This window comes from Meriones unguiculatus, chromosome 20, assembly GCF_030254825.1.
Source record: "Meriones unguiculatus strain TT.TT164.6M chromosome 20, Bangor_MerUng_6.1, whole genome shotgun sequence".
Classification (NCBI taxonomy): domain Eukaryota; kingdom Metazoa; phylum Chordata; class Mammalia; order Rodentia; family Muridae; genus Meriones; species Meriones unguiculatus.
The window spans coordinates 58,290,955-58,317,376 of record NC_083367.1 but is presented as its reverse complement, the minus strand read 5'-3'; the positions used below and the strand labels follow the sequence as shown (position 1 = coordinate 58,317,376).

General features: G+C 47.8%; 1 protein-coding gene across 3 annotated transcripts; it reads right to left on the bottom strand.

Annotated features, from left to right (window-relative positions):
* Positions 1 to 22,476, bottom strand: Ccr6 (C-C motif chemokine receptor 6). 3 transcript variants are annotated; one of them, XM_060373228.1, is made up of 4 exons: positions 13,445 to 13,793; positions 8,519 to 8,610; positions 2,585 to 2,672; positions 1 to 2,487 (listed from the first exon to the last, which is right to left on the bottom strand). In XM_060373228.1, the coding sequence occupies exons 2-4, from the start codon at positions 8,557 to 8,559 to the stop codon at positions 1,369 to 1,371; spliced, it is 1,248 nt and encodes a 415-aa protein (XP_060229211.1). In that variant the 5' UTR covers positions 8,560 to 8,610; positions 13,445 to 13,793; the 3' UTR covers positions 1 to 1,368. The 3 variants fall into 3 exon arrangements, with proteins under 3 accessions (XP_060229211.1, XP_060229213.1, XP_060229212.1); XM_060373230.1 differs by lacking the exons at positions 8,519 to 8,610; positions 13,445 to 13,793 and adding an exon at positions 22,111 to 22,476; XM_060373229.1 differs by lacking the exon at positions 8,519 to 8,610.
* Positions 22,477 to 26,422: the final 3,946 nt, after the last annotated feature.

Sequence of the window (26,422 nt, the reverse complement as noted above, 5' to 3'; positions counted from 1 at the left end):
TCAGGGTTGAACATGTCTGTATTTTGACATTTGCATCAGCAACTTTTGTAATGAGGTTTATGCTTCCACATCTCTGGAACTTATTTGCCATCTGCTTATACAGCACTTTAAGAACCAAAGTGCCTTGAGCTTCTATAATGAGGAAGGAGAGACTCGCTGTTTCTACGATAACTTTGGGTACAGCTACTCTAGGGTTAGCCTGAGAAGCTGGGACACACCGTTAGTCCCAGCACTCCCGGAGACAGAGGCAGGCAAATCGCTGTGACTGAGTTTGAGGCCAGCCTGGTCTACAAATTGAGTCCAGAGCCAGGCACAGTGACACAGGCATGTAATCCTAGCTGTTTATAGAACTGAAGCAGGAGGATTGCCACATTTAAGACCTGCCTGGATACTTAAGTGAGACCCTCTCTCTAAATGAAAGATGCAGGAAGGCATTGGAATATAGCACAGAGGTAACATACTTGCAGAGCATTATCTGAGACCCTAAGTTCAATTTCCAATTTAAATAAACAACAACAAAAAAATCCACTTGGTCTCGGAGGCCAGTATGCTTCCCGCTGCTCAGAGGTTAACTTGAAGCTCTTGGTGACTAGAATCTTCAGCTCCGTTTCAGAACTGGAAGAAAAGCACTTTCAACTACAGACAAGCCAAGTTTACCATCATGAGATGAATGTTAAACTGTGCTGGAGTCTGCGGAAGCCAGAGCCTAGCCTGGAGTAGAATCCCAGCATTGCCTCCTCAGGCTCCACAGGGGACCACTTCCATTTCTGGAAGCAAGCTCAAGGTATTCCACCTTTCTGTAGCAAGCGCAGGCATTCCACTTCCTACTTGGTTCCTCTCCCTGCATCCCCCTCCAGGCTGCTGTTCCAGTTTATGGTTGTTCACCCTTGCCTTTCCCCTGCACAGTCTAGTGCTTGCTGGGAAGATAAAAATGGAAACAGATACAGGATCTTCGTGACCTGCCACCAGCAATAGTTACAGTAGGCTTTTGTTGGTTTGTTGGTTTCCCAGGCTATGCCCTTGCTTTGTGCTGTGGGTGCTAGGGCTCACGAGGTCTGTAATCCCTTCCTGAACATTTCTGAATTTGTTTACATTCATACGCATCCAGCATTCCCCACAATTGATTGTGTGGAACTCCAGCCCCGGGAGATAAGAGTCACAATGTTTCTTGTCAAGCACACCTGGGAAAACTTGGCTTGTGCCCACTTCCCCTCTGGTTCTGATCCCACAGGAAGTCTTTGCTTTATTTCCATGGTTACTATACATATTTGTGTATGGCTTGTCTTTCTGTCTTACTTTTTTTTTTTCCCCATGTGTAATCGCAAGTTTCACAAAGGCTTTTGGGGTATGTGGCTTCATCCCCACACGCTACATGGTAAAGGAGGATGCGTTGTCGTTGTCGGTAACCTCGCTGGTCTGCCTGGAGACGTAGCTCTCTGAGAACATCCGGGCACACAGGAAGCTCGGCACCTTGCCCGGCACCTTGCTCTTCCTTCTCGCACACCACACATCCTTCATGATCTTCATGAAGTAGTTTCTGAATTTCTGTCCAATAAACGCATAGAGCACGGGGTTGAGGCAGCAGTGGAGGAAAGCCAGGACCTCAGCCACGTTCCTGGCGTAGGCGAGGAGTTTCTCACTGCTGCAGAGCCGGTTCATTTTGCCGGTGTTCACCACGGTCACAAGAAGGACCACATTGTGAGGGATCTCACAAGCCAGGAACACGAGGACCACAGCGATCACCACGCGGATGGCTCTGTGCCTTTTAGAGTTCTGGGCCTGCACCAAGGTCTTGATGATGAACAGATAGCAGAACACCATAAACAGCAGCGGGATGAAGAAGCCGAAGAGCAGCTGGAGCCCCATCCCCAGCAGCTTCCATTTGATGGGCTCTGAGACAGACTTGTACTGGGGCTCACAAACCTCGCTGCCCTGTGTCTTGTATTTCTTATTGAAGATGAATGTGGGACTTGAGATGACGAAGGAGACGAACCACACCACCACACAGATGATCTTACTGTATGCCAGTGTCCTGGAGCGTACCCGGAAAGATTTGGTTGCCTGAACGATGGCGACATACCGGTCCATGCTGATACAGGCCAGGAGCAGCATCCCGCAGTTAAAGTTGACTGCATAGATGCCTTTCATCAGTTTGCAGACCACATCACTAAAAACCCACGTGCCAGTGGCATGAGTAACTGCCCAGAACGGCAGAGTGAGGACAAAAAGTATGTCTGTAATGGCCATGTTCAGCAGGTAAACATCAGTCATGGACCTGGCCTTCTTGTAGAAGGCAAAGGTCATCACTACCATAATATTGCCCAGAAGGCCAAAGACACATATTAAGGAGTAGGCAACTGGCACAAATACTTTGGTGAACTGTCTGACTTCTTCCAAGGAGCATGGCAAGTCGTCTGTAGGCACAGAATAGAAAGCTGTGTCGGCATAATCTGTTCCGTAGAAGGCCTCTGTGGAATTCATTGTTTCCTAGAAAACAGTGAAAATAGGAATAATGACAGAACGCTCTCAAGCAACCCCATCTAGCCAAGCTCACACTCCCTGCCAAAATAAAGCAGGCTCTCACCTCATGCATGATGGTTCCTGGTGTGGGTGGGAAACCTGGTGCAGAAAACGAAGTGGGCAGCACAGACGCTAGGAGAGCAGAGGTGAAGCTATGGAGGAGAAAAGGCAAAATGTATTCAGTCAGGTTGTGCTCTGGAACATTCTACCCCATCAGAACACACTACCCCACATGCAGTTCGATGTGAAAATACCCACTTAACAGGGTTTCTGGCCTTTTCTGAGCAGAGCCAGAGAGCAAGCCATGTGGGCTCCGACTCAGTGGCTCAGGGAAGCTTTGGTGGCTCAGGAATAGCCATGAAGAATTGTAAATGGATGGGCCTGACCAGAGCTGGTTAGCTGCATGCTGTGATTTGCCAATTTCTGATCTTTGGCTTAAAACAAGTCATATCAGGAAGAAAACAAAACAAAACAAAACAAAACAAAACTCACAGGTTTTGAAGTGTTCAAGAGCCTTTACCCAGAATTCCACAGAACAGAATGTATAGATATCTAGATGTGGATAGAAACTCATGATGGGAGGACTGGAGAATTGGCTCAGTGGTTAAGAACACTCTTCTGGAGGACCTGGGTTTGATTACCAAACTCACACAGTACCATGTCGAGAGGCCCACAGTTAGTTGTAACTCCAGTTCCAGGGATGTGATGCCCTGTCTGGCCTCTGAAGGCACCTGCATGCATGCAGCATGAATGTACTAGGATTGACATCATGAGCAAACACAGTCCACATGGATAAAGCCGTTATGGTTCTACCCTAGCAAGAAGACGTAAAAACTGAAAGCTTGAAGCCAAGTGTGGAGGTGCATGCCTGTAACCTCAGCAGAGTGCTGAGGCAGAAGGTTGGCGAGTTCAAAGCCAGTCTGAGATATATAGCGAAACTGTCTTGAAATATCAAAACAAACTGGGCATAGAGCCATATACCTGTAATCCCAGCACTCTAGAAGGCAGAGGCAGGCAGATCTCTGTGAGTTTGAGGCCGGCCTGGTCAACAAAGCGAGTCCAGGATAGCCAAGTCTACACAGAAAAACTCTGTCTTGAAAAATTGAAAAAAAAAAAAAAAAGAAAAATCAAAACCAATATCTAAAGATAAGATATCATAAGGGAGGGAGGAAAGGAGGAAGGAAGAGAGAGATTAAAAAAAAAGAAACCACAAAATATTTGTGAGCAAGATTTCTATGCTGAAAATCCTAACAGCTGAGAGAAAAGAGGGTGTAGATTTAGGAGAGAGATGTCTAGCACAGGACTGAATGTTTCTTTATTTAAGCATTTCTCCACGAACTGATGAACTAGGTCAAAATTCTGGAGGGTTTTCTAAATAGAGGAATTGGCTAACTGATTCTGATTGTACAGTGAATTCAAGAGAGAGAGAGAACACAACCTCATCGTGGGACTTAGGACATGAGTGTCAGGGTTATGATGCTGACAAAGGTAGGGACAGGAATCCATGGGATGGACACAAAGCCCAGAGGCAAACCATGTCCCAGGACTCAGCTGATTTTTATTAAGGTAACTCCACGATGAAGAACTATCTAGAATTAATGGTGCTGCTACAACTGGATATTGTGAAAAAAGCGGCCAGCCCCTCATCCTATCCCTCCCACCACAGGAAAAATAAACTCAAATTGGTTGTAGCAGAGAAAAACATAAGAGATCTTTGTGACCTGAGGAATAGAAAATTTTTCTCATATAAATTGCAAAAAGTAGGGGCTGGAGAGATGGCTCAGCAGTTAAGAGCACTAGCTACTCTTCCAGAGGACTCTGGTTCAATTCCCATCATCCACATGGCAGCTCACAACTGTCTGTACCTCCAGTGCCAGGGGATCCAACACCCTCATACAGACATACATGCAGGCAAAACACCAATGCACATAAAATAAAAATATTTAAATTATTTTACATGTCAAAAAACATATATTATAAAGTAATAATAACAAATTGTGCTCAGTAAGAATTAAAAACTTCTGCTCTTTCAAAAAAAAAAACCTTCAGAAAATGAAAAAAAAATGAATTGGAAAATAACATTTGTAAACCCATATTTGGCCAAATCCAGAAGATACGAAGAATTCCAACTACTCCATACCTGAAAGGCAGTAGAGAAAAATCTGTGATGGTGAGTGTTCGTTGTTTGGGAGGCCAGATCACAACCCCCATGAGATGCCCCTTCGCAGCCACAAGGATGGCCTTGGAAGGCAAGGGTGTCAGCAAAGACACGTAGGAGCCCCGGATGTCCTGGCTGGGTGGCGGTTGTGTGAGGTCACACAGCGTGTGGACAGAATGTGTGCGCCTCGTGTGGCACTAGCTGTGCAACGGCTGCACATACCAGTTCCGGGCTCCAGGCATTCACCCCGGCAGGAGGCAGAAACACTAACTTGAGTTTTTAGAGACCGTCCATCTGATAGCTCCGAACTGAGAACCTGAAGGCCCCGGGGCAGCCGAGTGAATCAGTGTCTGCACGCAGTGGAAGAGTTGAGGTGTGGTCTATCAAAACCCCGGACCGTCTGCTTCAATAACCGTGTGTGATTACGCCCTGGTAACGCTAATTTTAAAATTATTGGACATTCTTTTATGCAAATGTCCTTTCACTGACAGGTACTAACAGAGAAATCAAAGAGCGGCTACAGAAAGTGCATGGCCGGTAGCACTTGGGAAGAATAGGGGGCTGTAGGTGGTGGGAAGCACAGAAGGAGGTGCTGAAGGTTCAGGGTACCTCAGAGGTCACCACGGGGTGGTGCTACTGGGGACAGTCCTGTATCCGTTCAGGAGACCAAAGCAGGGGAACAGTCAGTATGGTTCCTTAGCTGGAGGGGTTTGGGTAGAGATGGGACACAGTCATTTCTCCCCATGTGTTGGTGGGGAAAACTGCTGGAATTAAAGGCTATGAGGGTCAGCCGACTGTACTGTATATTAATACACTAGCTAGACTCCCCTACATAAGAAAAATATTCATCCCCACTATGATAAGTCACATTTTTTTTTGCATCCAAGTAAAATCAGTTCAATAGAAGTTTTAGAGTCTCCTGAGAACGGGCACTGACCTATTGTCACAGAATGAAGGCGCAGGCCTGGGAGTCAGGAAGGTACCAGGCAGGCACAACTGCCCCAGACAATGTAATTCAGTGCTATACAGACACCCATGCCAGCTCCTGCAGAAGGGATGGCCAGTGTCAGCCATGGCTGTTGCTCATGGTTGGAAGGATCTGGAATGGGTATCTGTCTTGCACTGGTCCCCCGGCCAGGCCAGAGGGCATCATTAGCAGAGGCAGACAATTGTTTGGATGCACGATCATGCCTTCATTTACTCTTACTGATTGCAACGGTGAAATAAATCTCTGGGACCCAAGATTTGTAAGTTGCACCTGTCCCGGGACAATGCTATAAGTGTGTTGGGCCTAACAACGCGAAACTCTGAAAAGCGATGATCTCCGCAGTGCTGGAGGGGGCAATCGGTGCTGTCGGTGAGGAGGTAACTGTTCAGTTTACTTGAATGCCAGACACTCCCAGTACCTGGAAATGAATCAGCCTGTCAAACCACTATTGTTACCACAAGAATGGTGCACGTAGTTGTTAGGAAATTGCACTGGTCACAGATTGGCATCTGGGCCACCACAACATATAGAGTCCTGAACACAGTCTTTCCCGTTACCTCAATCCGAGCAGCACTTAGTTCACTGCGGATACGATCTATAAATTTTGTGTTAGGAGAATTTGTGTTTGATAATAAAAACATGTTGGTGAGTTCTTGATTAAATATTTCTTTCTGTCCCTTAAAGATTTGAGGGCAGGGGCTGGAAAGATGGCTCAGAGGTTAAGAGCACTGGCTGTTCTAAAAGTCTTGAGTTCAATTCCCAGAAACCACATGGGGTCTCACAACCATCTCTAATGAGATTTGGTGCCCTCTTCTGGCCTGTGGCAGAACACCGTCTACTAATAAATAGACCGTCAATATACCAAGAAGAGAGCACTGGACATATAGAGCCTTGAGTCTATGAACTGTGACCCTACAGACAACAGCAGTCAAGCAACACATAATATTCTCTTTTACACATGTTCACTCACTGGGTCTTATTTTGGCCTGGAAAAAAAATCACATGCAAACACACCATGTCATTGGATTTTCAATGTGCGCGATACGCTTATCTGTGGTGTTTAAATGTTCCTAAGTCAGCAGTTCTCGAACAAGTATGTATAGAAATAGTCTAAAGAACAAACTGATATTAAAAGAATCTAAAAGAAAACTGCCCCAAGTCATTGTTTGGAGAAAGACTTTGGGAGCCCAGTGTTGGCAATTGTATGAGGACACCTTTAGAAGCAACACCACCTTGCCTGATGCCAGCTGCCTTGAATGTCACTCTTTCTACCACCCTCTGTCTGCTTCTTGTTGGGCCCACTGGGCCCTACATCAAAGTGCCTAACGTCCTGAAGGTGCTTCCTCCTCACCAAGTGTGTCTCGATGACACTTACTCCACCTTCAAAACATGAGAGAAAGCAGCTTCTCAGCTCCTGTTTTCTTCCCGTCCGCTCTTCCTAATCATTTTGCAGACACCCAGAGAATGTCGCTTTCGGCTGCCTACTCCACGAGGAGGCAAGGAAGGCAGAACTGCAGTCAACAGCCTCACAACTTACGGCTTAGGAGATGGCTTAGCCAAGTGTTTGCCAGGACAAGAGTTTGGATCCCCGTGTAAATGCTAGATTGGCACAGCAGCTTACCTGTAATTTCAGCCTCCGAAGATAGAGACAGAATCCCCCAGGGCAAACTGTCTGGTGACACTAACCATGCTACAGGCTCGAGAGACCACGCCTTAAAGAGTAAGAGGGAATAGCGACTGAAGAAGATTCATGACGTCAGCTTTGGGCACATATAGGTGCCCACACATGTGATCACACATATGCACACGGTACACATGAAAAAAAATGGGATAAAAGTGTCACAGTAGATACAGAAAAGGCAAATGTCACCACTGAGGTATGGAGTTGGCACCCATCCTCATAGAAAATCACGAAGGAATCTCAGACGCCTGCCTTAGAATCAATGAACGAGTCACCACATGTTTGCTGACATGTAGCCATCAAGTCTACCAAGCCTTGGTCGTCATGGTCACAAGACAACAGATAAAGGAAGCGCGGCAGACATGGCAAATCTATGATTAAATCTGAAATTTGAAAGTCATCAGGAGAAGGAAGTATTGTCTGGTGTGCTGGCACGAAGAGATGGATGGGCCGGCAGTGGGATTCTCATTGTTTACATCAAGTGTAAGGACAAACAGGGAAGAGGCAAACTCACTGCAGCAGAAAATGTCAAGGATCTAAGAAGATGATGAAGTGGATGACCAAATCAATGTGCAACTAATCTGGGCAGAATCGCACAGTGGGTCAGATCTAAAATATACATTCCAGTTGTGGGGGAAACTGAAAAAAGATTCTGCACCTGCAGAATTGTTTGTAGAGTTATTTATGAGCGTGAGTGTTTTGCCTTCACATATGTTTCCTCACCGCTTAGGCATCTGGTTCTTAAGCCTGGCAGAAGGCAGTATTGCATCCCATGGAACTGGAGTTATGGGCAGTGGTGAGCCACTGTGGATGCTGGGAACTGAGCGCGGGTCCTTTGCAAGATTAGTAAGTGCTCTTCATCACAGAGCCGTCTCTCCTGCCCAACCCCCATATTTGAATTTGAATAGTCAACAGCTAGATGAAAAATCCAAGTTTGGCAAGACAGAACAGTAGTCATTACTTGATAGGAAGTCTACCAAGCCCACTGAGCGCACCTCATCAGGCACAGCTGTCTAACTTTGCCGCCACCTGCGTCTCCCTCCACTTCACTCAGTCTTCCGTTAAAGCCAGCTGCTCAGAGCCAGTGGTCTGACACACAGTGCTGTGCTCACCCTCCGCTGCAAAGATGCCTACCCCTTAATCTCTGGAAACCGTGGGCATGTCAGTTTACCTGGCAAAAGAGTCTTCGAAGACGTGAATCTGGATGAACATTCACACGGAACAGATAGAATGGAAGGTACTTGGCCCTCAAGACTCTCTCACCTGAGACAGGAGAGAAGAAAGCTTGTGATGGAAACATCTGTTGCTGCTTATGGTGAAGGCCCCAAGCCAAGCCGCTTTCTTGGATAGGATGGCAAGGGCCCTCTCTGACAGCTGTTGCGAAAGCAGGAATCTGGGTCCTGCGGCAGGAACCAAGGTCTGACCACAGCTGAATCAGTCAGAGGCACAGATTCGCCCTTTAGACGTCCAGAAGAGAACTCTGGGTGCTGTGCCCAGCTGCCCTGCAACTGAAGTTGGTATCAGATCCCTGACTGCAGAACTGAGAGGAGGCTCAGCCATATGAACTGCCAACTTGATGGCCACAAAAGGAGACTCATACAGGGCTCAGCAAAATGAATGTTTGTCTGACTTTTAGGCAAAAACCACTGAAACCACCAGGCTTAAAATGCTCGGTGGCAGCCTCTGCACCTGACTCTGGGCAGATTTACACAGTGATTAGGGGTTGAGGGAGGGGCATGGGTATCCCTGGTGATTAAACAAGCATGATAAAGTGGTGTTTGGCTTCAGAAGTGGAGGGCCAGCTAGAAAGGACACCATCATGGCTTGAGAGATCATGACTTGAAAGAGGGGCTTCTACTCTGCCCTAAAGTAGAACGCTGCCTGGAGTAGAGATGGCGTGAGTGCCAGGAAGAATTTCAGACAGCTCAACAACAGTGACACAGGTGCCCTTGGGACATGGTGACCACTGCCAGTTTGAGGGGATAAGATGAACCCAGCATGGGCTGGATCTAGAGAATGGGGACTGCAGGAGATGGGTGAGCATGAGGTGTAGCTACAGGCGCCAGCAGACCCAGGAGTCCTGGCTACAGATGCTTATCAGCAGAATAACCCACAAGCCCAGGCTGCTTACGTGCCTGAGCAAGGTCCTGGAGACAGGAGGTGGGTTCACCGGCATCTCCTGTCTGGTGAGGAGTGGGTACAATGGGGTCTTGAGAAGAGTGCATGCTTACACTGTGCTTTTCATTACTCAGTAACCACACTCATTCATTCAGCTGTGCCTGGGGTGGAGTGGGGTGGCCCCGCTCTGGGAAAGGACCACTTCCTTTGCCAAGTGCCCGCTAATGGTTGTGGGTTGCTGGAAAGCCTGTCAGGTGAAGCCTGTAGGTGCTCTGGATGTGTGCTTTTTCCCCTTTCAAGCTGCTTCAGTTTTCAAAGCTTCGGTCTTCTAGGAATCTTCACCAGAAACCCCATTCACACGGGAAGGACATGTGCTCAACTCCTTGTGCAGCCCTTGTGGGTCCTGGCTTAATTTCGTCAGATGCTGACTACACCCAAGGCATCTTCAAGGTCACCTCATAATCTCACATATCAAAAGGAAAGGGGGGAACCTTTTAGGATATACTTTGAGGGCTACCAAAATGGTACAGACAGCTAATGTCTAGACCTTACATAGGTGTCTCACTCTTTATGATTCATGGAGCAGCTCCCACCACATGCCCTCAGTGTATCTACTTTCTTTCCCCAAGTACCTTCCTTTCTCCTAACCCCCATGCCTTAAGTCTATATTAAGATAACTTTAATAAAATCTCCGAATCTGTTTGAGACTAGCTGTACCTGAAATTCTTGTCTGTCAAACCGATAAAACTTCATCTGCCATGTGTTGAGGTCCCTAAAAGATCACAGGAGCTCTTCAGGCTGCTGAGGGTGACATCACAGAGCTGTGTCTCTGGCCCCTCAGCACTGATTGACAAACCTATTGCCTATGGGACTTTTCAGACAGTGTTCTTTGGGAGAGTCTTTGGAAAATGCTGCCCTGAAAAAGGCAGGTGCAAGAGGCTCCCTGGAGCCTGTCCCTGAGCCATGCCCTGCTGGTCTGTGGTGGCTTGCGTCCCTCAGTGCTGCTCTGCCTGATTCGGAAGGGAGAGTGGCACAAGTCACAGTGACGACCTTTCATTGGCATGCTGACTCCATTACATCCAAGTGGAACCTGTTTCTCAGAGCTGCAAAAGCCAACCACCACTCAAGTTGTGCCCGCTCCCTTGGTTGGCTTCTTATGGATTGGCTTTAGAATTAGAAACCAGCTCTTGGGGATGGCATAGCATTGAATGGCTTTTCTGCTCTTTCAGAGGCACCTTCTCCCCTCTCTCTGTTCTTCTCTCATCTCTGTTCCCTCTTTTTCCTCCTTTTTCTTCACTCTCCTCCCAGCACCCAGATGATTGGGTAAGCTCTCCCCTGGCTTTCACCTTTAAGGTTTGAAACCACGCAGGCACACCTCGTCCCCCTTCCAAAGAAAGCAGCAGTGCCAGGGTGCCAAAATGGAATGCACGCACCTGGCCTGCTCAACCCTACTTCTGCCTCTGGGTTCTAACATTTCAGAGGCTATTCTTTTAATCACACTGAAAAAGAAACTACTCCTTTAGGGAAATTTTAATACCAGGAATTATTTCCCCACCGCATAAAACTGATCTCTTATGTACTGTAATATGGTTTCCTAGGGCCTTCTTTCTCTGCATGAACAGTTCTAGTAGTGTATACGGATGGGTGCATGTCTGTGTGTGCATGTGCATATTCATATACATGAATTCTTGGTATATACCAGCCCAGGTATATATGAATGAGTGCAGGAGTGTGTAGAAGAATATGCAAAGACAAGGTGTGTGTGTGTGTGTGTGTGTGTGTTGTGTGTGTGTGCGCATCTGTGTGTAGGCTGTAAATCAAGTTCCACTCATATGCTGGGCACTGCTTTCCATCTGCTACTACCGCAAGAGATGCTCCTTCCGGCAGGCAGCACGCCAGTGTCACAGCAGACAGGCCGCAGGCTATCTGAGACTATGAACAGTGCTAAAACTTCCCCATTGCCTTTCACCTACCATCCAGGTCACTTTGCCATGCAGTTCCCACAAGACCTTCAATAATGAGTTTAGTTAAAACGTCTTCCATTAAATGTTTTCTTACCGCAATGCTAAGTGTTTAGTGTGTGTGTGTGTGTGTGTGTGTGTGTGTGTGTATGTGTGTGTGTGTTAAAAGCTCACTGGATCCAGAGGCATGCTGGCTTCTCTGCTCTGTCAACGTCAGTGAAGCTGAAAGACTAGACTAGTTCCTTCTGCTTTTGAGCTGGTGGTTAGGAAGAACCCAGAAGGTATTTTCCAGTGATTTGCTTTCTTGTTTGGCAGCTTACTTACTTTTATATCATATATTTCATTTGCCTTTTTTTTTTTTTTTTTTTTTATGAGGCAAGGTCTCACTATTTAACACAGGGTAGAGTGTCCCCATAATCCTTTGCCTTTATCTACTGAATTCTGGGAGTACAGGCTGGGGCTATTTGCACAGCTAATTTTCCTTCATGTATTTATTTGCAGGGATTAAATCTTTAAGTGCTTCAAATGTAAGTGTGATACAGGCCTATGTCTGTCCTGTGTTTAGGGGCGCTGTCTCCACAGAGTCCCACCCACAGCCTCGTGTTACATAAAGCTCTTACTGCTTCTTTCTTAAGTCAGCATTCAGCTTCAAGTCCCTCTGCGTACCAAGTTAAATGAAGAATTACATTTTTGTTTTTTACTTAAAAATAATTATATTTATATTCCACAATTTGCTCAAACACTGGTTTTCTTATAAACTCTCTACAGGATGTTTTCAAACAAATTCTTCATATTTCACATTGACTGTGTACTTATGGAACTTCAGGGAAATAGTTCTGTTTTCCGAGGGGTCCAGAGAGATGACTTTGTTATTATCAGCAAGTACCGCTCTTACAGAGGTCTAGAGTTCCTTTCCCAGCACACACGTTTGACAGTTCATAACCACTTATAATTTCAGCTCCTGTGGGATCCAGCCTCCGTGAACACTTACACTAATGTGTTCATACCCATCACACACATATACACAGAATTAAAAATCAATAAGTCTTAAGGGAAACATTACATTGCTAGGATTGAGTGCAGCTCGGGCAGAGCGGTTGCCTAGCATTCCTGAGGTCTGTGCCTCACTCCTAGTGCTACAAAAGCAGTAGGTTGGGCTTGGTGACCTAGGGCTGTGATCCCAGGTTCTCGGGAGGCTGAGGCAGGAGAATATCAAGTTCAATGCCTGGGCTACAATGTGAATTTAAAATCAGGCTACACACCCTAGTGAGACCCTGCCTCAAAATAAAAAGTGAAAACGTATCTAGGAATATAGCTTACCTGTGGAGCGTTTGTCTGGCATTTGTCATACCCTAGATTCAATTTCCAGCAGCACACACACACATACACACACACCACTCACACTTATATCACACAAAAATGACATACACATGTATATCACACACCATACACATACCACATACAAATATACCATATGCACACACCACATACTTACCCACTTACCACACACACGTCACACACATAAACACACACATACACAAGCGCAAACACAACACCCACACCACACACAAAACATGCTCTCACGCACACCCACACTGCACACACCACAGACATCCCCATACACAAACACACACACACACCAAAGACACCCCTCCACACCACAGACACAGCCTCCAACACACAACATACACACAAACACCCCTCCCACCTACCCCCCACACCCTTCCTCTCCAGACTGATGTTTCTCAGATTTTTTTCTAAAGAAACAAGCAGTGACCAAACCATCTCCAAAGCTCTGGTGTGAGGCAGTGAGAATAAAACCTCCCAGTGAGCCCTATGGAAAGAGCCAACTTCTAGAAAACATGCTTCCCTCCTAATGTGCCAAGAGGGCCTGGGATGTTATGTAGAAGCTTGGTTGGCATGCCCACATCCCATAGGAAACTGTTCCTGTCAAGACATTCCTACCATAGGAGAAAGGCTAAGGTGTGTCTGAAAAAAGAAAAGGGATGCATGCTCACCCCAGGAAATGCTGAGATCCAAAGCGGACTGGCCAGCTACCACCACCTCAGTGGTTGTCCAGGCTCCAGTCCTAGCAGTGTGAGGACCATTCTGTCAACAGATACGACCAGCGGTGATGATTGAGAGATGAGTAGTGAGATGCTAGAATTGCCAGAAGAAAGTCACCAAGTCACCACTTCCTATTTAAAAGCAACGCCTATCTGCCTGGATGCAAACTGTTACAGCCTGTAGGTTGGAAAATAATAATAATCATCATTATCACCACCACCACCACCACCACCATCACCTGACATGGAGACAAAGCAGTGCAAAGAAGAGGCGAGAACTTGGTGTGGTTTCTCAAGGAAGAGAGCCTTTGGGCTGTTTTCTGTCAAGTGTTGGTATATCAAAGTCTCCTGGGAGGGAGGGTGCTAGAGCCGCCTGGAGGCAGTGTGAGGATTTGCAGTGTTCAGAGAGGCTGAAGACAGGGTCTGGGGTCTGGGTTGTGCCCTGGTGGACAGTTTGTCTGGCATCTATCAGGAAGGATACTGCCCCAGACTACAGCCATCTCCCACAGTGGTTCCTACCTCAAGCACTGGGGAGAAAGAGAGAGCAGTGGGAGCAGGGTACACGGGACAGAGATTGGGAAAAAGCAGTCTTCAGCGATGCTAGCTTCCATTTCTGTGCAGTGAGATTGAAAGCTGGGATCCCTAAAGCAGTGCTCTTCACCTCCAGGAGATGGCGGGTGAGGGTTACCATGACTACCTTAACCAGAGCATGGGAAACAACAGGTGGGAAGTGCCTTACAAAACTCACTTTGGGGTGCAGGTTGTGTAGCTAGTTCCTCTGAATTGAGAGGCTCCTTCCTGGAGGGAGGCTCAAAAGATTCAAAAGGTAAACAAAATTTACAAGGTCGAGGAAACTCCTAAAATTTACAAGATTCACAAGGACCCCCTTCAAGTAACAATTGCTGGAGAGAGGAGGCTCTGTGCCTGGAGCTCCAGGAATGCAGCTTTCATGGGTCATCATCAATGCTGCTATGGAGATTTCCAGGATATAGTCACCTTTGAGTCATAGACTCCTCTTTTAAAAACAAAAAACTTATTTTACGCGTCTTTGTTTTGCTTGTCTGTATGTATATGTACCACATGTGTGCCTGGTGCTCAAAGAGGTCAGAAGATCCCCTGGAACTAAGTTAGAGATGGATGTGAGCTGCCACGTGGGTCCTGGGCCTCGAAACCCAGGTCCTCTGCAAGAACAAGCGCACTTAACCACGGAGCCATCTGTCCAGCTCCATGCGATAAAGAGATGCATCTTCTTGCCTACGGCTGAGAGGAAAAAAAAAAAAAAAAAAGACTCACAGAACTGTGAGGTTGTTCACACCTCGGTGGCCAGGAAGCAAGTCCAGGAAATGCCGAGCACAACACTGCAGAGACACAGTGGTCAATTCCGAGCAGGGTTGACTGCTCCTCACTCTCACTTCCTAGAGGTGTCCTCCACGTGGTCTCACAAACCATGGCCCAGTTGGCTCAGTCTGGATACATTTGTTTTACACCTTTCTGCACCACAGAGCGTTAAATCAGCTTGCCCTCAAGCTTGAGTGTGACAGGAAAACTAGAACCTGTCTGCCCTGCATAGTTGCCCCAGGCTATCACGATGGGATCTTTGTCCACCCCCAGCGTCCGAGCTTCCCACTGAAGGCTGCGGGGCTCTGCTTGCTGGCTCTTGGCTTTCGGTGGGAGGTGAAGTGTCTGCAAACATTGTGATCACAGCTTGTTCTTTTGATGAGTGTCCTCCTTCCTGAATCCTGTTTCCCTGTCCTCTGGCCGAGCCTGGGATTTCCCTTGATTCCAAGTAGCCTGGATCTCTTGTCTGTGGGAGGCCTGTGCTCTGGCACTATCCTCCCATGCGTAGAACTGTCATACACCACACACACACACACACACACACACACACACACACACACACACACACACCATAGGAAGAAACGCTGCAAACATCTCTTCCTGGTCTCAGCCTCTTCCCTCCTCCAGTGCCTTTCAGTTTCTGCTTCTTTCTGGGGTAGAAGCTGTTAGGCATGCCCACCAGGAATTAACTGGGCAATCAGAGGAAGAAGCCAAGTTCCCAGGCTGCTTGAGATGTGTGTGCCTGGTCTGTCTTTTTTTCCCCAGTCCTCCTCACTCCTTTCATGACCTTGTATGTCATGAAGATGAGACAGGATCTCACTATGTAGCCCCAACCATCCTGGAACTCATCACTGTGTAGACTAGGTTGGCCTCAGACTCACAAAGATCCACCTGCCTTTGTCTTCTGAGTGCTGGGATTAAAGGGCTGTGCCACCACTGCCCAGCAAATCTCTTACAGAGAACTAGCCCCAGAAAAGACTCACCTGAAAGAAGTAAAAAATTGACAAAAGAGATTTAACGTTGTTAAGGACCCCCCCCCCAATCAAATTAAACAGAAATCCTGCATGTTGGGTCCCAGAACTGTGGGACAACCACCTAGAAGGCTGAGGACCTGTCTCCCTTCTCTGAAAAGGGGGACTTTTTCTGACCTACCTTCTCTATCCAAGGGAGTAAAGCTTACCAGGGAACACCCCCACCCCCTGCCTTCCAGGGCTCTCAGACATTTCTATTTAAATGGCCACTGTTCCCTGTCCTTTGTAGGTGATATGGAGCGGTGGTCTCTCAAACTCTATGGTGCTCTGTGTGTTCTCTGCCTCAATAGTCCTTCCATATCTCAATGCAAAAAAAATCCATATTATACATCACCCCGGGAACACTCAAGTGCATTTGTTTTTTTATCTGGGAATGCCCCAGGCCAAAGCTCCACCCACAGATGTGAATGGTGCTGTGTCTCTGGATAGATATTTATTGTAAGGTACATATTGTAAGATAAGCCCCACAGTAGGGAGCTGTGCAGTTCATATTAACACTTTCCATTCTGGACGCGACACAGTCAATGTGAAAGTTTCACTGGGAACAAAGCCCAGAGACAGCTGGGTGAATCGATGCCTTAGCCACTGGGCTGTGTTTGAGCTTCCACCTCTGGGAAGCAGGGACAGACCTGAGTGTCATGTGAGGTCCTTGGGTGGAGGAGATCAGGGACTGTGGGACTGTAGAGTCTTGGGCACTCCTGACCGGACTACTCTCACAATGCCGAAAATTGGTTGCATTTTAAGTCTGTCTCTGCATGGGGAAAGTAAGGCTGACAATTTGTGAAGAATCAGAGTGACAGGAGTGTCCTGGCACAGCTTTGCAGTTAAAACTGAGTCCCATGAGGGGCTACAGGAAGAGAGGGGCTTCAGAGAAAGAGAGACAGTGGGAAGATGAGGCCCGGATAGGTGCTGCCGACTGAGGTCAAAGGGCAAACCAAAGCAAGGCAGAGTAGCCTAGGCAGTATCCACAAGTGCATGTCACTCAAAAAACCAATACAGGGCGACTGGGGAAGGCAGGAGAGAAGAGCGGTGAAAGGGACATCTGCGTGGTGGAACTTCTCATGAAAAGCGACTGTGTGTCCGATGGCTTATGCTTGGCAGCCTGAGAATCACCTCTTGGTATGAGTGTGTAGGAGGAAGCTCCCTCCAGGGAGGAAGCAAACGCTGAAGATGCCTACAACAGCTGTATAAAGATCTGAAGACTGGCAGAGACTCAAACAGGAGAACGACTTATGTAGGCAGCAAACACCAGATCTCTCTCTCTCTCTTCACATGTTCTGCCAATCCCTTTTCTGGCTTCAGCCACAGCTGCAGAGGATGGAGATGTGGAGATTGTCCAGGAAAGACAGACACACACAGACACGAGGAACAAAGATCCAGAGATCATGAGACTTTGGGGTGTAAACACGGGTGCTTCCTCCCGCACCCCAGCTCCCAAAAAATATCAACTCCGAGACTTCATTATTTATGAATGAATGCCTAGGCCGTAAGCTTTGCCTTGTTCCTTGACTAACTCACAGCCTTTTTTTTTTTTTTAAAGACAAGGTTTCTCTGTGTTGCCTTGGCTGTCCTGGAAATCTATAGATCAGACTGGACTTGAATTCACAGAAACCTCTGCCTCCCAAGTTTTGGGCCTAAAGACGTGCGCAGCCACCACCCGGCTCTAGCTCATAATTTAATTACCCACATATCTATTTTACATGTGCCATGTGGCTCTCCTCCAGTTTCATACGTCCATTCTCCCCAGAGGCCAGGGCGAAACTCCCTCCTCTTTCTCTCCCAGAGTTCATATCTCTCTGCAGGAACTCCCACCTCCTATTTTCTGCCTCAGCTAATAGGCCAATCAACCGGTAGAGAGAGGAAGTTAGAAAGGAGTTGGCCAAGAGAAGGAAAGGCTGAGAGAGGAGTCACCATGGGAATTATACCATGGGCATTATAGAGACTATAGAGGATAGACATTCAGAGACAGTGGGAGATAAAAATGCAGAGATCATGAGAATGGGGATGGGCTCAGAGACTATGGAGGAGGATGAGACCAAGACTGTAGGGGGCCACGGCAAAGAGAACTTGGAAGATGAGGATCCAGAGACAGTGGGGGAAAGTAATCCAGAGACAGTGGGGGATGGTGATGCAGAGACAGTTGGGGGGGAGGGGCTGAAAAGACCATGGAGAATGGACACAGAGAGTTAGGGGACAACTAAGGGAATTAATAACCCATGATGTTCATCTCTCATCTAGTAGGACTCAACCTTTACCCAATAAGAATGGTTCAACTTTTCATGGCCACTTGGCCCTCAGACTCTTCTCGTTATGGAAGCTGGCCTCAGAGTGACTATGCTTTCTGATTTTCTGGTATCTCCTGGGATACTTAAAGTTCAGTGTTAAAGGCAAGCTAGAAAGGAGGTCCCTCACTGTGCCCTCACTGAGGCGATGGTAGCGAGGAGTGGGATACAGGCGCTCTGCTCCTCTGCAGAATAAACTCAGGGAAGGAGGAAGGGACACCAGGAAGTCAGACAGTGCAATTGTCCTGTATGTAGAGGATAGTCCAGTTCCCCACTGCACCGTGGGAAAGCATGGGCCAGTGCCTTCCAATGGGAAAAGACAAATTACCTGATACCCATCAACTGCCAGAGGGGCGACAGCACACACTCAGTAGCTGGAGAGGAAGGTCCTGTGGGCCTGGGTTCTGAAGGGAAGGTGCACAGGCCTGAAAACTAAAGTGTTGGAGGCGAGCTGTGGGGGAGGGGCTCACTTCTGTAAAAAGCTGTGGTGCAACAGGCAGGGAGCCCCAGCCGACATGGTGTTCCTTGAGGGACACAGAGCCAAATTTGGAATCCTTTCTTCCAAATACCTTTGACAGCTCCTCTCCTGTGGGGCTGTTCTGAGAACTGATTATGGCTGGCGTCCTGTGCCCGGTGGGTCCTAGCTGGTCACTGTTTCTTAAATGTGTGCTCCGTCAAACCAGTAGCTGGTCGCTCCTTATTGAATAGGACGTTTTGGTTGGATCACACAGAAATACCAGAGTCTTTGAAAACGTTCTTTGAGGTCCTGAAATTGAGCTACTCTCTGGCTGTAGTGTCAAGCACACGGCTGTATTCTCTTCAGCGTATGTAAATAAAGGTAGAAACTGACAAACCGCCCGGAAGATGGGGACATCTGCCCACAAATAACCACTTGGGAGTGCAGTCTAGGCACTTAGGAGCAGCTTCATGTCTACAAGTCTTCTTCCTGTGTGTCCCTGGATGAGACTGGCCAGTTGCACCGTGAGCCGGGTGTCAGAACAGTGAAAGGCCTAGCCGTGTGGTCACCAGTCCCCGAGGCTGGAAACAGTACTTGCTCACCTGTCCTTTCCAGGCACCTGCACTGGTTTACTGCAGGCTTCACTGACCCAGATGTAGAGCCTTCAACCCCCTCGCTGCTTGCTGGGAAAGACCACGCTGACTTACAGAGCAGGGCCTTGCCCACTTCGGTGCCCCAGGTCAAAAATGTAACAGCGGCAGCCGTGGCTGCTGCCAGACATCAAAGACCCCGTGGACTGAAAATTTCACACCGGCGATGGCTACCCAGATGTGCCTCTGAAGGTGTCTCTATGCTGCTGCCACCAAAACGAAAGCACCAAGCTAGCAGGGGCTGAGTGGCATCTAAGCACGAGGTGGCAGTAATCAAAAATCCCTGCTAATTCCCGAAGCTGGAGCTCCTGGCCTAGGACCTCAGAGCCAGCAGGTGTGGAGGAGAGAGCAGGGGTGAGTCCTTCTGTTCGTCTTTCCCCGAAGAGGACAGGCTCGAAGGAAATATAGAAGCAACCACAGGGGCGGCCCACAGCGAATACTAGGTTCCCTTGTCCCTAGTGCCATGGGGAGCCATTTTTAGCAGTGTGGCTGTTTGCTGTAGTGAGTCTGCCCAGCCCTACCCCAACCCCATCGAGGTATCCTGCCCTCCTTGTGAACATCTTTGATCACTGACCCCAGATTTATCCTTGGTTTTTTAAGATATAAATCTCTTTTTCCAACCGCCCTTTTTTTTTTTCTTGTTTTCCCCTCTCTGCTTTGTCATCTGTAGAGTTTTTACTCTTTGAACATTTTAACAAGTAAAAGGAAATGTGTGGTTGGCGGGTGTCTGTTTTTCTGCTGTAAAGTGTGCTCTACATTTTGTTTTCTTTGAGGCAGGGTCTCTTATAGTCTGGGCGGATCTCCAACTGGCTGTGTAACTAAGAATGATCTTTTGATCTTCCTGTCTCTAGGATTACAATTTCTTTCTTGTTTTTTTTTTTTTTTTTTTTTGTGAGACAGGGTTTCTTTGTGCAGCCCTGGCTGTCCTGGAACTGCCTCTGCCTTCCTAGTGCTGGGATTAAAGGCATGTACCACAACCACTTAGCCTGAATTTGGTTTCTTACCATTGTCTCGACTGAACCACGAATGAACTTGCTGTATTATATGCCTCAACAGCAGTGACAACTGCTGAGTGCCTGGAGACATCTATTCCTACCTCACTTTCAGCAAAGCCTACCCATTTGAGCCTCTCACACATTTACCATGAGGCTCCACAGGGGGAAATCAGCATGACACTTGATGCCCTTCCTGGTAGCGCTCTGGTAAGAGCACACCTTCTAGCCTTGTCTTGACTTCCTCGACCTTCGCTCATGGACTCTGCTGAGGACAAGTGTGCATCCCCTCTGCTGCAAAAGATGAACCTCCAAGCTCGCCAGACAGTGAGTCTGACTCAGTGGCCCCGTGTGAAGTGGACAGAGTTGGTGTGCCTGTGTTAGTGGCTTCCGTAAGCTTTTGCTAGTAACTCAGGGTTTATCATGCCTCATTGGTCAGCCTTCCAAAGCACTAGCTCTCTCCAGGCTGGGAACTATTTATCGGAACTGTGCCTAAAATAAGAGTCAGTATATATGAAGGCACACCTGAGGGTCTCCCCTGGGAGAAGAGCTCCGGCTGAGGGCAGGGGTTTGCGGTATCTATTTTGGCTATGGTCTCTGTTTTTGCTCGTTTCCTCTTTCTGGGACTGATTTAGAAGCTATTATTAGGTAGGAGATCTCCAGGTGAGTCAGGGTTCAGGAGACCGAAGGCACTTAGGACAGAACATCGAGGGAAATCAGGGACCCGCTATGCTGTCATATTCCTAGCATGACATCATTTTTGAAAGACACCCATTAACCCACTAGCACTGCGAAACCCACTGGTTTGTCACTTTCACCTGGAAGCTGACGCTGTCGGAAAAATGACTTTCGGCTAATCGCGCCATCCCGGGTTCTCCGGAGCAGTCGAATAGATGGTCCCCGGTGGATTTACACATTGCACTTGGTGGGCTCCAGGCTCACCAGCTGCTTCCTCCTTCATTCTTAGCTACCTGTCAGGCATGTGGTGGTGCCACTTCCTCTGTCCCTCCCTTGTGCCTCTGCCCCAACTCTTCCCTACTCTTCTGGGTCCAGGCACTTTAGGAGCACCCTGCAGCAGACCCCGCTGCCCAGGGTATCCCTGGGGGACAAGGACACTGAAGCCGGTTTGAGTTTGTGGAATCTGCATTTCCTTTTCCTTATTATAGATGAGTGCTTTTCTAGTTCTAGAGGTGGTCTCTCAAGTCAGACCCTTTTGCAAATGTTTCCATGCTCCTTTGCTAAGCACTGGCTGCCTTATAGCAGGGCTGTGTTGAGCTAAATGTTGCGTTCTAGGGCTCAGTTCGTTGGTAGAGCGCTTACCTAGTATTCATGAAAGACTGGATTCAGTCCCCAGTAGCACAGAAAACCTGGTACAGCACATGCTGCTAATCTCAGCACTTGGCAGTGGTGTCAGGAGGATCAGAGTTATCCTTGGCTACATAGCAAGATCAAGGCCAGCCTGAGATATATGAGACCTTGTCTCAAAATCAACCAAAGCAAAAAAGACCACATATCATCCCCTTATAGGATAGAAAGGGGAGAGACCCTGACACCTGAAAAACTGGGACTCAGACTCATTTCCTGCTGCTCACAGGGGCAAGATTTTGTCCCCCCCAGTGCTAGACATGGTTGGAGTGACATTAGAGGATAGATACTAAGCCTGTAGGATATTCATGGTACTCAGAAGACACAACAAAGTGAGCATCTGTCCTCCATCTCAACAGCACTGAAGGAACCTAAGTCCACAAGTTAACACAGGACCTGGTCATTTGACCACTACAATGTTCTTGTGCCTTCAAAGCATGAAATTTACAACGACAGCAGAAACACAGTGTTTCCCAAAGTTCAAGACAAAAAACAAAACTTACCAATAGTGTTCCAACCCACAAGCCAGCAGCTGCAGTTTTTCTCTCAGATTTCGGATTTCTTAGATCTTTGCTGGCTCTCACAGGTTTGGAGACCCTGGCCCTAGTTGCAGGGGGTCAAAAGCGATGGCTTTAAGCCTCGGGCGGCTAGAATGGTGCCTGTCCCTGTTGTTCTGCTTGGGTCTCAGGGATGGGCTCCTCAAGGCAGTGCGGCTTGTTCTTCATGCTCATGGGGGTTGGGGGTGAGCTGCCTCACCACAAGAGTTCTATCTTCAACACACTGCAGGCCATACGGAGGTAGCAAAGGTGGAGGCAGGAAGGTACCTTATGTAACTAGGTCAGTGATTTCATTGAGAGATGCAAATTTTTTTTTTTTGTTTCAGAATTATTAGTCTGTGGAATGTTTCTTGATTCTTGGAAATTACATACGAGCTAAATGATTGGAAAGGTCTCTGAAAAGGGGTCCTGTCCACCTAATGGACTATAGTCAGCTACCCACATTTTTGCTCCTGGAGGAAGGAAGTGTAAAAACCTCAGCGAATGTCTGTGAAGCCGCCCCTCACCCCCACCCCCAAGCAGTCTTTGTTTGGCCCTTGGTGGAAAACACCAGTGATTTCTGGAATGCAAGGTGGGTGACAGCCCAGGGCTCTGGTACCCATTCCTTTTCTTGTGTGTCTCAGCAAGCCTGTTAAGGGCCATTTTTATGTGGTACAAGGCAAGAATACTTTTTATTTACTCCTGACAAATATCATTATTTTTTGGTCGCAAAATGGATATTATTATACCCATTTCTCAGGTGTGAGAATGCTCACAAAGGTGTTGAACTCTTCGGAGCCATGGGATTCAGTTAAGAAGACTAAGTCATGTTTATCCACTCCATCAGTTAAACACTCATACAGTTCCCACAACAGTGTTCTGGGAATAGTAGACAGAGCAGGGAACTGAACAGGTGAAGTCCTTGACCTTGACGGGTTTACATGCTGGTCACGGGATGGCAAACACCAGGTATGCACTGTGTGTGTGGTGGCCTCTGCTGTGATGTAACCAGCTAACGGACTCCGCTACCTACAGCAACCATATGTGAGAGGGGCCTCTGATGAAGAAGAACGAAGTGGTTTTCAGAATGTGGGTTCTAACACTGAAAGAGAACCTTGGCTGAGGAGCCAAGAGTGACGCTAGACAGCTGGGACAGAAGCAAGGCCCGGAGCAGGAATGGGACACTCGACACCTCCTACCTCTACATGGATGCACGAGCTACCTTTCCCTAGAAAGGCAAGGGTGGGTCCATGCTGATTTTGAAGCACCCCAAATTCACATACAGTTGGGGTGACTTTCAGTTCTTCTTATATCCGTGTGCTTACATTGCTATCATCTGGGATATTTCATCATCTGGGTTCATGGAAATGAAATGAACTGGCCAAGATGTGACCCCTCCAAAAACCACCCTGTCAGCACTGGTTTTTCACTGCTGACAGCAAGTAAGACAGAGTGGAAGTCATACTTGCCCCATCATGGCTCAGAGGGGGGAACAAATGACATAACATCAGGTCTGCCTGGGTTCTAGGTGATTCCAAACCCCACATCTGGAACTGATTCATCATCACAAAAAAAAAAAAAAAAAAAAAAAAAAAGGCTTAGCTCATCCACCTCTGGTTTTGACACAACATATTTGATGGCATTATCCCCACTGGCTTATGGAGAGCCTGATAAGAGGCCAGCCTTCAGTGGCCTGAGCCCAAAATAAGTGAAGCTTTCCAGAGTTGAACAGGTTCCAGTATGGACAGGTTGGCTCTGAGGCTCAATGACAAGCTATCCCGGGCTCCAAGCACCTTCTGTCTTCAGGGTCCTATAAGGTGACTCTCAAAGACCCAGAACAGGAAATTACAGCCCAGCTCTATACATGTTGGAGTCAAGCTTTTGCTGGTATTTATAGCCTGTCCACTGATGATCAACAACTGTGACCCCGAACCGCATTTAACACACCTTGCTACCACATAACCATAGGGTCTTGGGGATGCCACACCCAACACCACTTCCTCATTCATTAAAAGCAGCCTGTTCAGCCTGGCCTGGAAGCCTCGAGAAGCCACCCAAGTCGTGGCTTTTATTTCCAGAGGGCATTTCTCCAGCCCAGCCCCGGCTCACAGTGTCTCGGAAGCTCCTTATGGCAATGGACATAGAAGCAAGCCTTTGGCCTGTCACATGTGTAGCTTTGTGGCAGGAGCTGGAAGTAGTAGCTATGGCAGCCCACAGATCATGGAAGGCAGAACGTGGGGACAGAATCAGCTAAGGTGACAAACGGCCCACCTGTCCGGGAAGGATCTCAGAGCAAGGTGACTGCTCAGGGATGGTGGAGGGTGGGCCTCTAGATGCAGGCGATAGGAACCCTAACATTCATTAGCCCCCTTCAGAGAGCTCCCAGCACTTAGATAGACCAAAACACCTGCTCTGGGGGTGGCCAGCCACTCCCACCAGCTCCAGGAAGGCCTGTGACTCACTGCAAGACAAAGAATAAGGTAGTCCTGGGCTCAACAGCACAGACATCTCATCATGGAAGTTGGCTGACATTTTCACCCAGTTTGTCAGACCTCAGCCCCACGTGGTATAGCGTCTTGGGAAATCCCAGACAGCTACCCAGACACAGGCCAATTTGATCTGTGTTTGGACCCAAAGAGACATAGCTTATGACCTCGTGCTCTTTTCTTTGCTTGTTTTATCCATGCTGCTTTCATTCAGAGTCCTGTCACCTTGACTGTATCTTACTTAACGAAAAGCCCAGCTCAGTGCGAAAGGAACGATGTCACCGCAGTGGGATCCATGGGTTTCATCCAAAACTCACTAGGCTGGAGCAGTTGCCTCAGAGAGGGCTTGGATAAGCAGTGGTTTCACTAGTTGGAAATGGTGTCTATCTGAGGGGCTCATGAAGGAAACCCACCCTACTCACACACAAGGATAACTGTGGGCTGCAGGAATTGCTCTTCACTGTGAAGAAAGAGCCAGGCTTCTCCACAAACAGAACTGTGGGGATTAGGAATAGAAGGGTGGAGAGTCCCCTGTGACACTGCTGTGGGCGATAATTTCAACCTTGTTAGTTTGCCTGACACGTGACAAATAGTCTCTTTGCAGATGATTACATTCGGACAAAATCATCAGTATTGGTCCTGACCCAGTGTGGCTGGTGACCCTGATGAAAAAGACTGTGGCGATGGTGAGATGGCTCAGCAGATAAAGGCACTTGGCTCGACAGACCTGACAGTCTGATTTGATAGTCAGAACCGGCATGGTTGAAGGAAAGGGCTGGCTTCTACAAACTTTCTGATTGCCAAAATATGCTCTTTTGTGGGTGTCCCTCCTCCCCAGTAGATAAATATAAAGGAAGAAAAACAAAGAGGAGGAGGCTGGAACATTGGCTGTTCTTCCAGAGGACCTGGGTTTGATTCCCAGCACCCACATAAAGGTCCACAACTGCTTGCAAGTCCAGTTCCAGGGTATCAGATGTCCTCTTCTGGTGTCCACAGGCAGCAGATATGCACACAGTACACAGACATACGAGCGGGTAAAACACCCATATGTATAAATTAAAAAACAAATGAACAAAAAAGATGGTTCCCTGTTGTTGTGTCCTTACACTGTATAAGTTTAGAAGGAACTCTCTGTGTCCCTTTAAAAGGACCTCACCCCATTCATGAGACTCCATGACTTGTTCACCTCTTTTGAATTACTTCCTAAGCATTGGGGGTAAGGACTTCAATACCTGAGTTTGGGGGACACATTTAGACCATAGCATTTGTGCAGCCAGTCTCATAGGACATGAGAATCAAGGTTAGCTTCCCAACAGGCAAAAGCCCCTGACCTGACTGCTCCCCAACAGGCTGACCGAAGGCCAGAGGAACAGAAACTTGTCGGCAACTACAGAACTATAGTGACACCCTGCCCTTCCTGGCTTGGAGCCAGCAGCCCATGTGGATGCTTGCTGCTCAGGCACAACCCATGGTCAAAAAACTGAAAGGGGCCTCTGTCCTTCACTGGGAAGAAAGGCAGCTTCAGCATCTTAGACTTGAGCAACCCTATGCTACTCCTCCTGGTACATGTAGCTCTGAGCACACATCTCCCAAGGACATCCTCCTGTCACACAGACAATATGGCACCAACACCACCAGCACAGACTGCCATCAGTCCCTCCCCTCCCAACACCTGTCGTCCCTTTAAAGGGAACATTGTGCATTCTGAATTCTTTGTCCCTCTGATGCTTTTTCACACACTGACGGTGTGGAAAATCTACAACATGGACGAGGATGGGGTAGTACCCGTACTT

What these genes read in the sequence shown, in the direction of transcription:
- Ccr6 (XM_060373228.1), bottom strand. Translation starts at nt 8,559, where the DNA reads ATGTTCATCCAGATTCACGTCTTCGAAGACTCTTTTGCCAG. An exon ending in TTCGAAGACTCTTTTGCCAG is followed by an intron (nt 2,673 to 8,518) that starts GTAAACTGACAT and finishes TCTCCTCCATAG; the next exon opens with CTTCACCTCTGCTCTCCTAG. An exon ending in CAGGAACCATCATGCATGAG is followed by an intron (nt 2,488 to 2,584) that starts GTGAGAGCCTGC and finishes ACTGTTTTCTAG; the next exon opens with GAAACAATGAATTCCACAGA.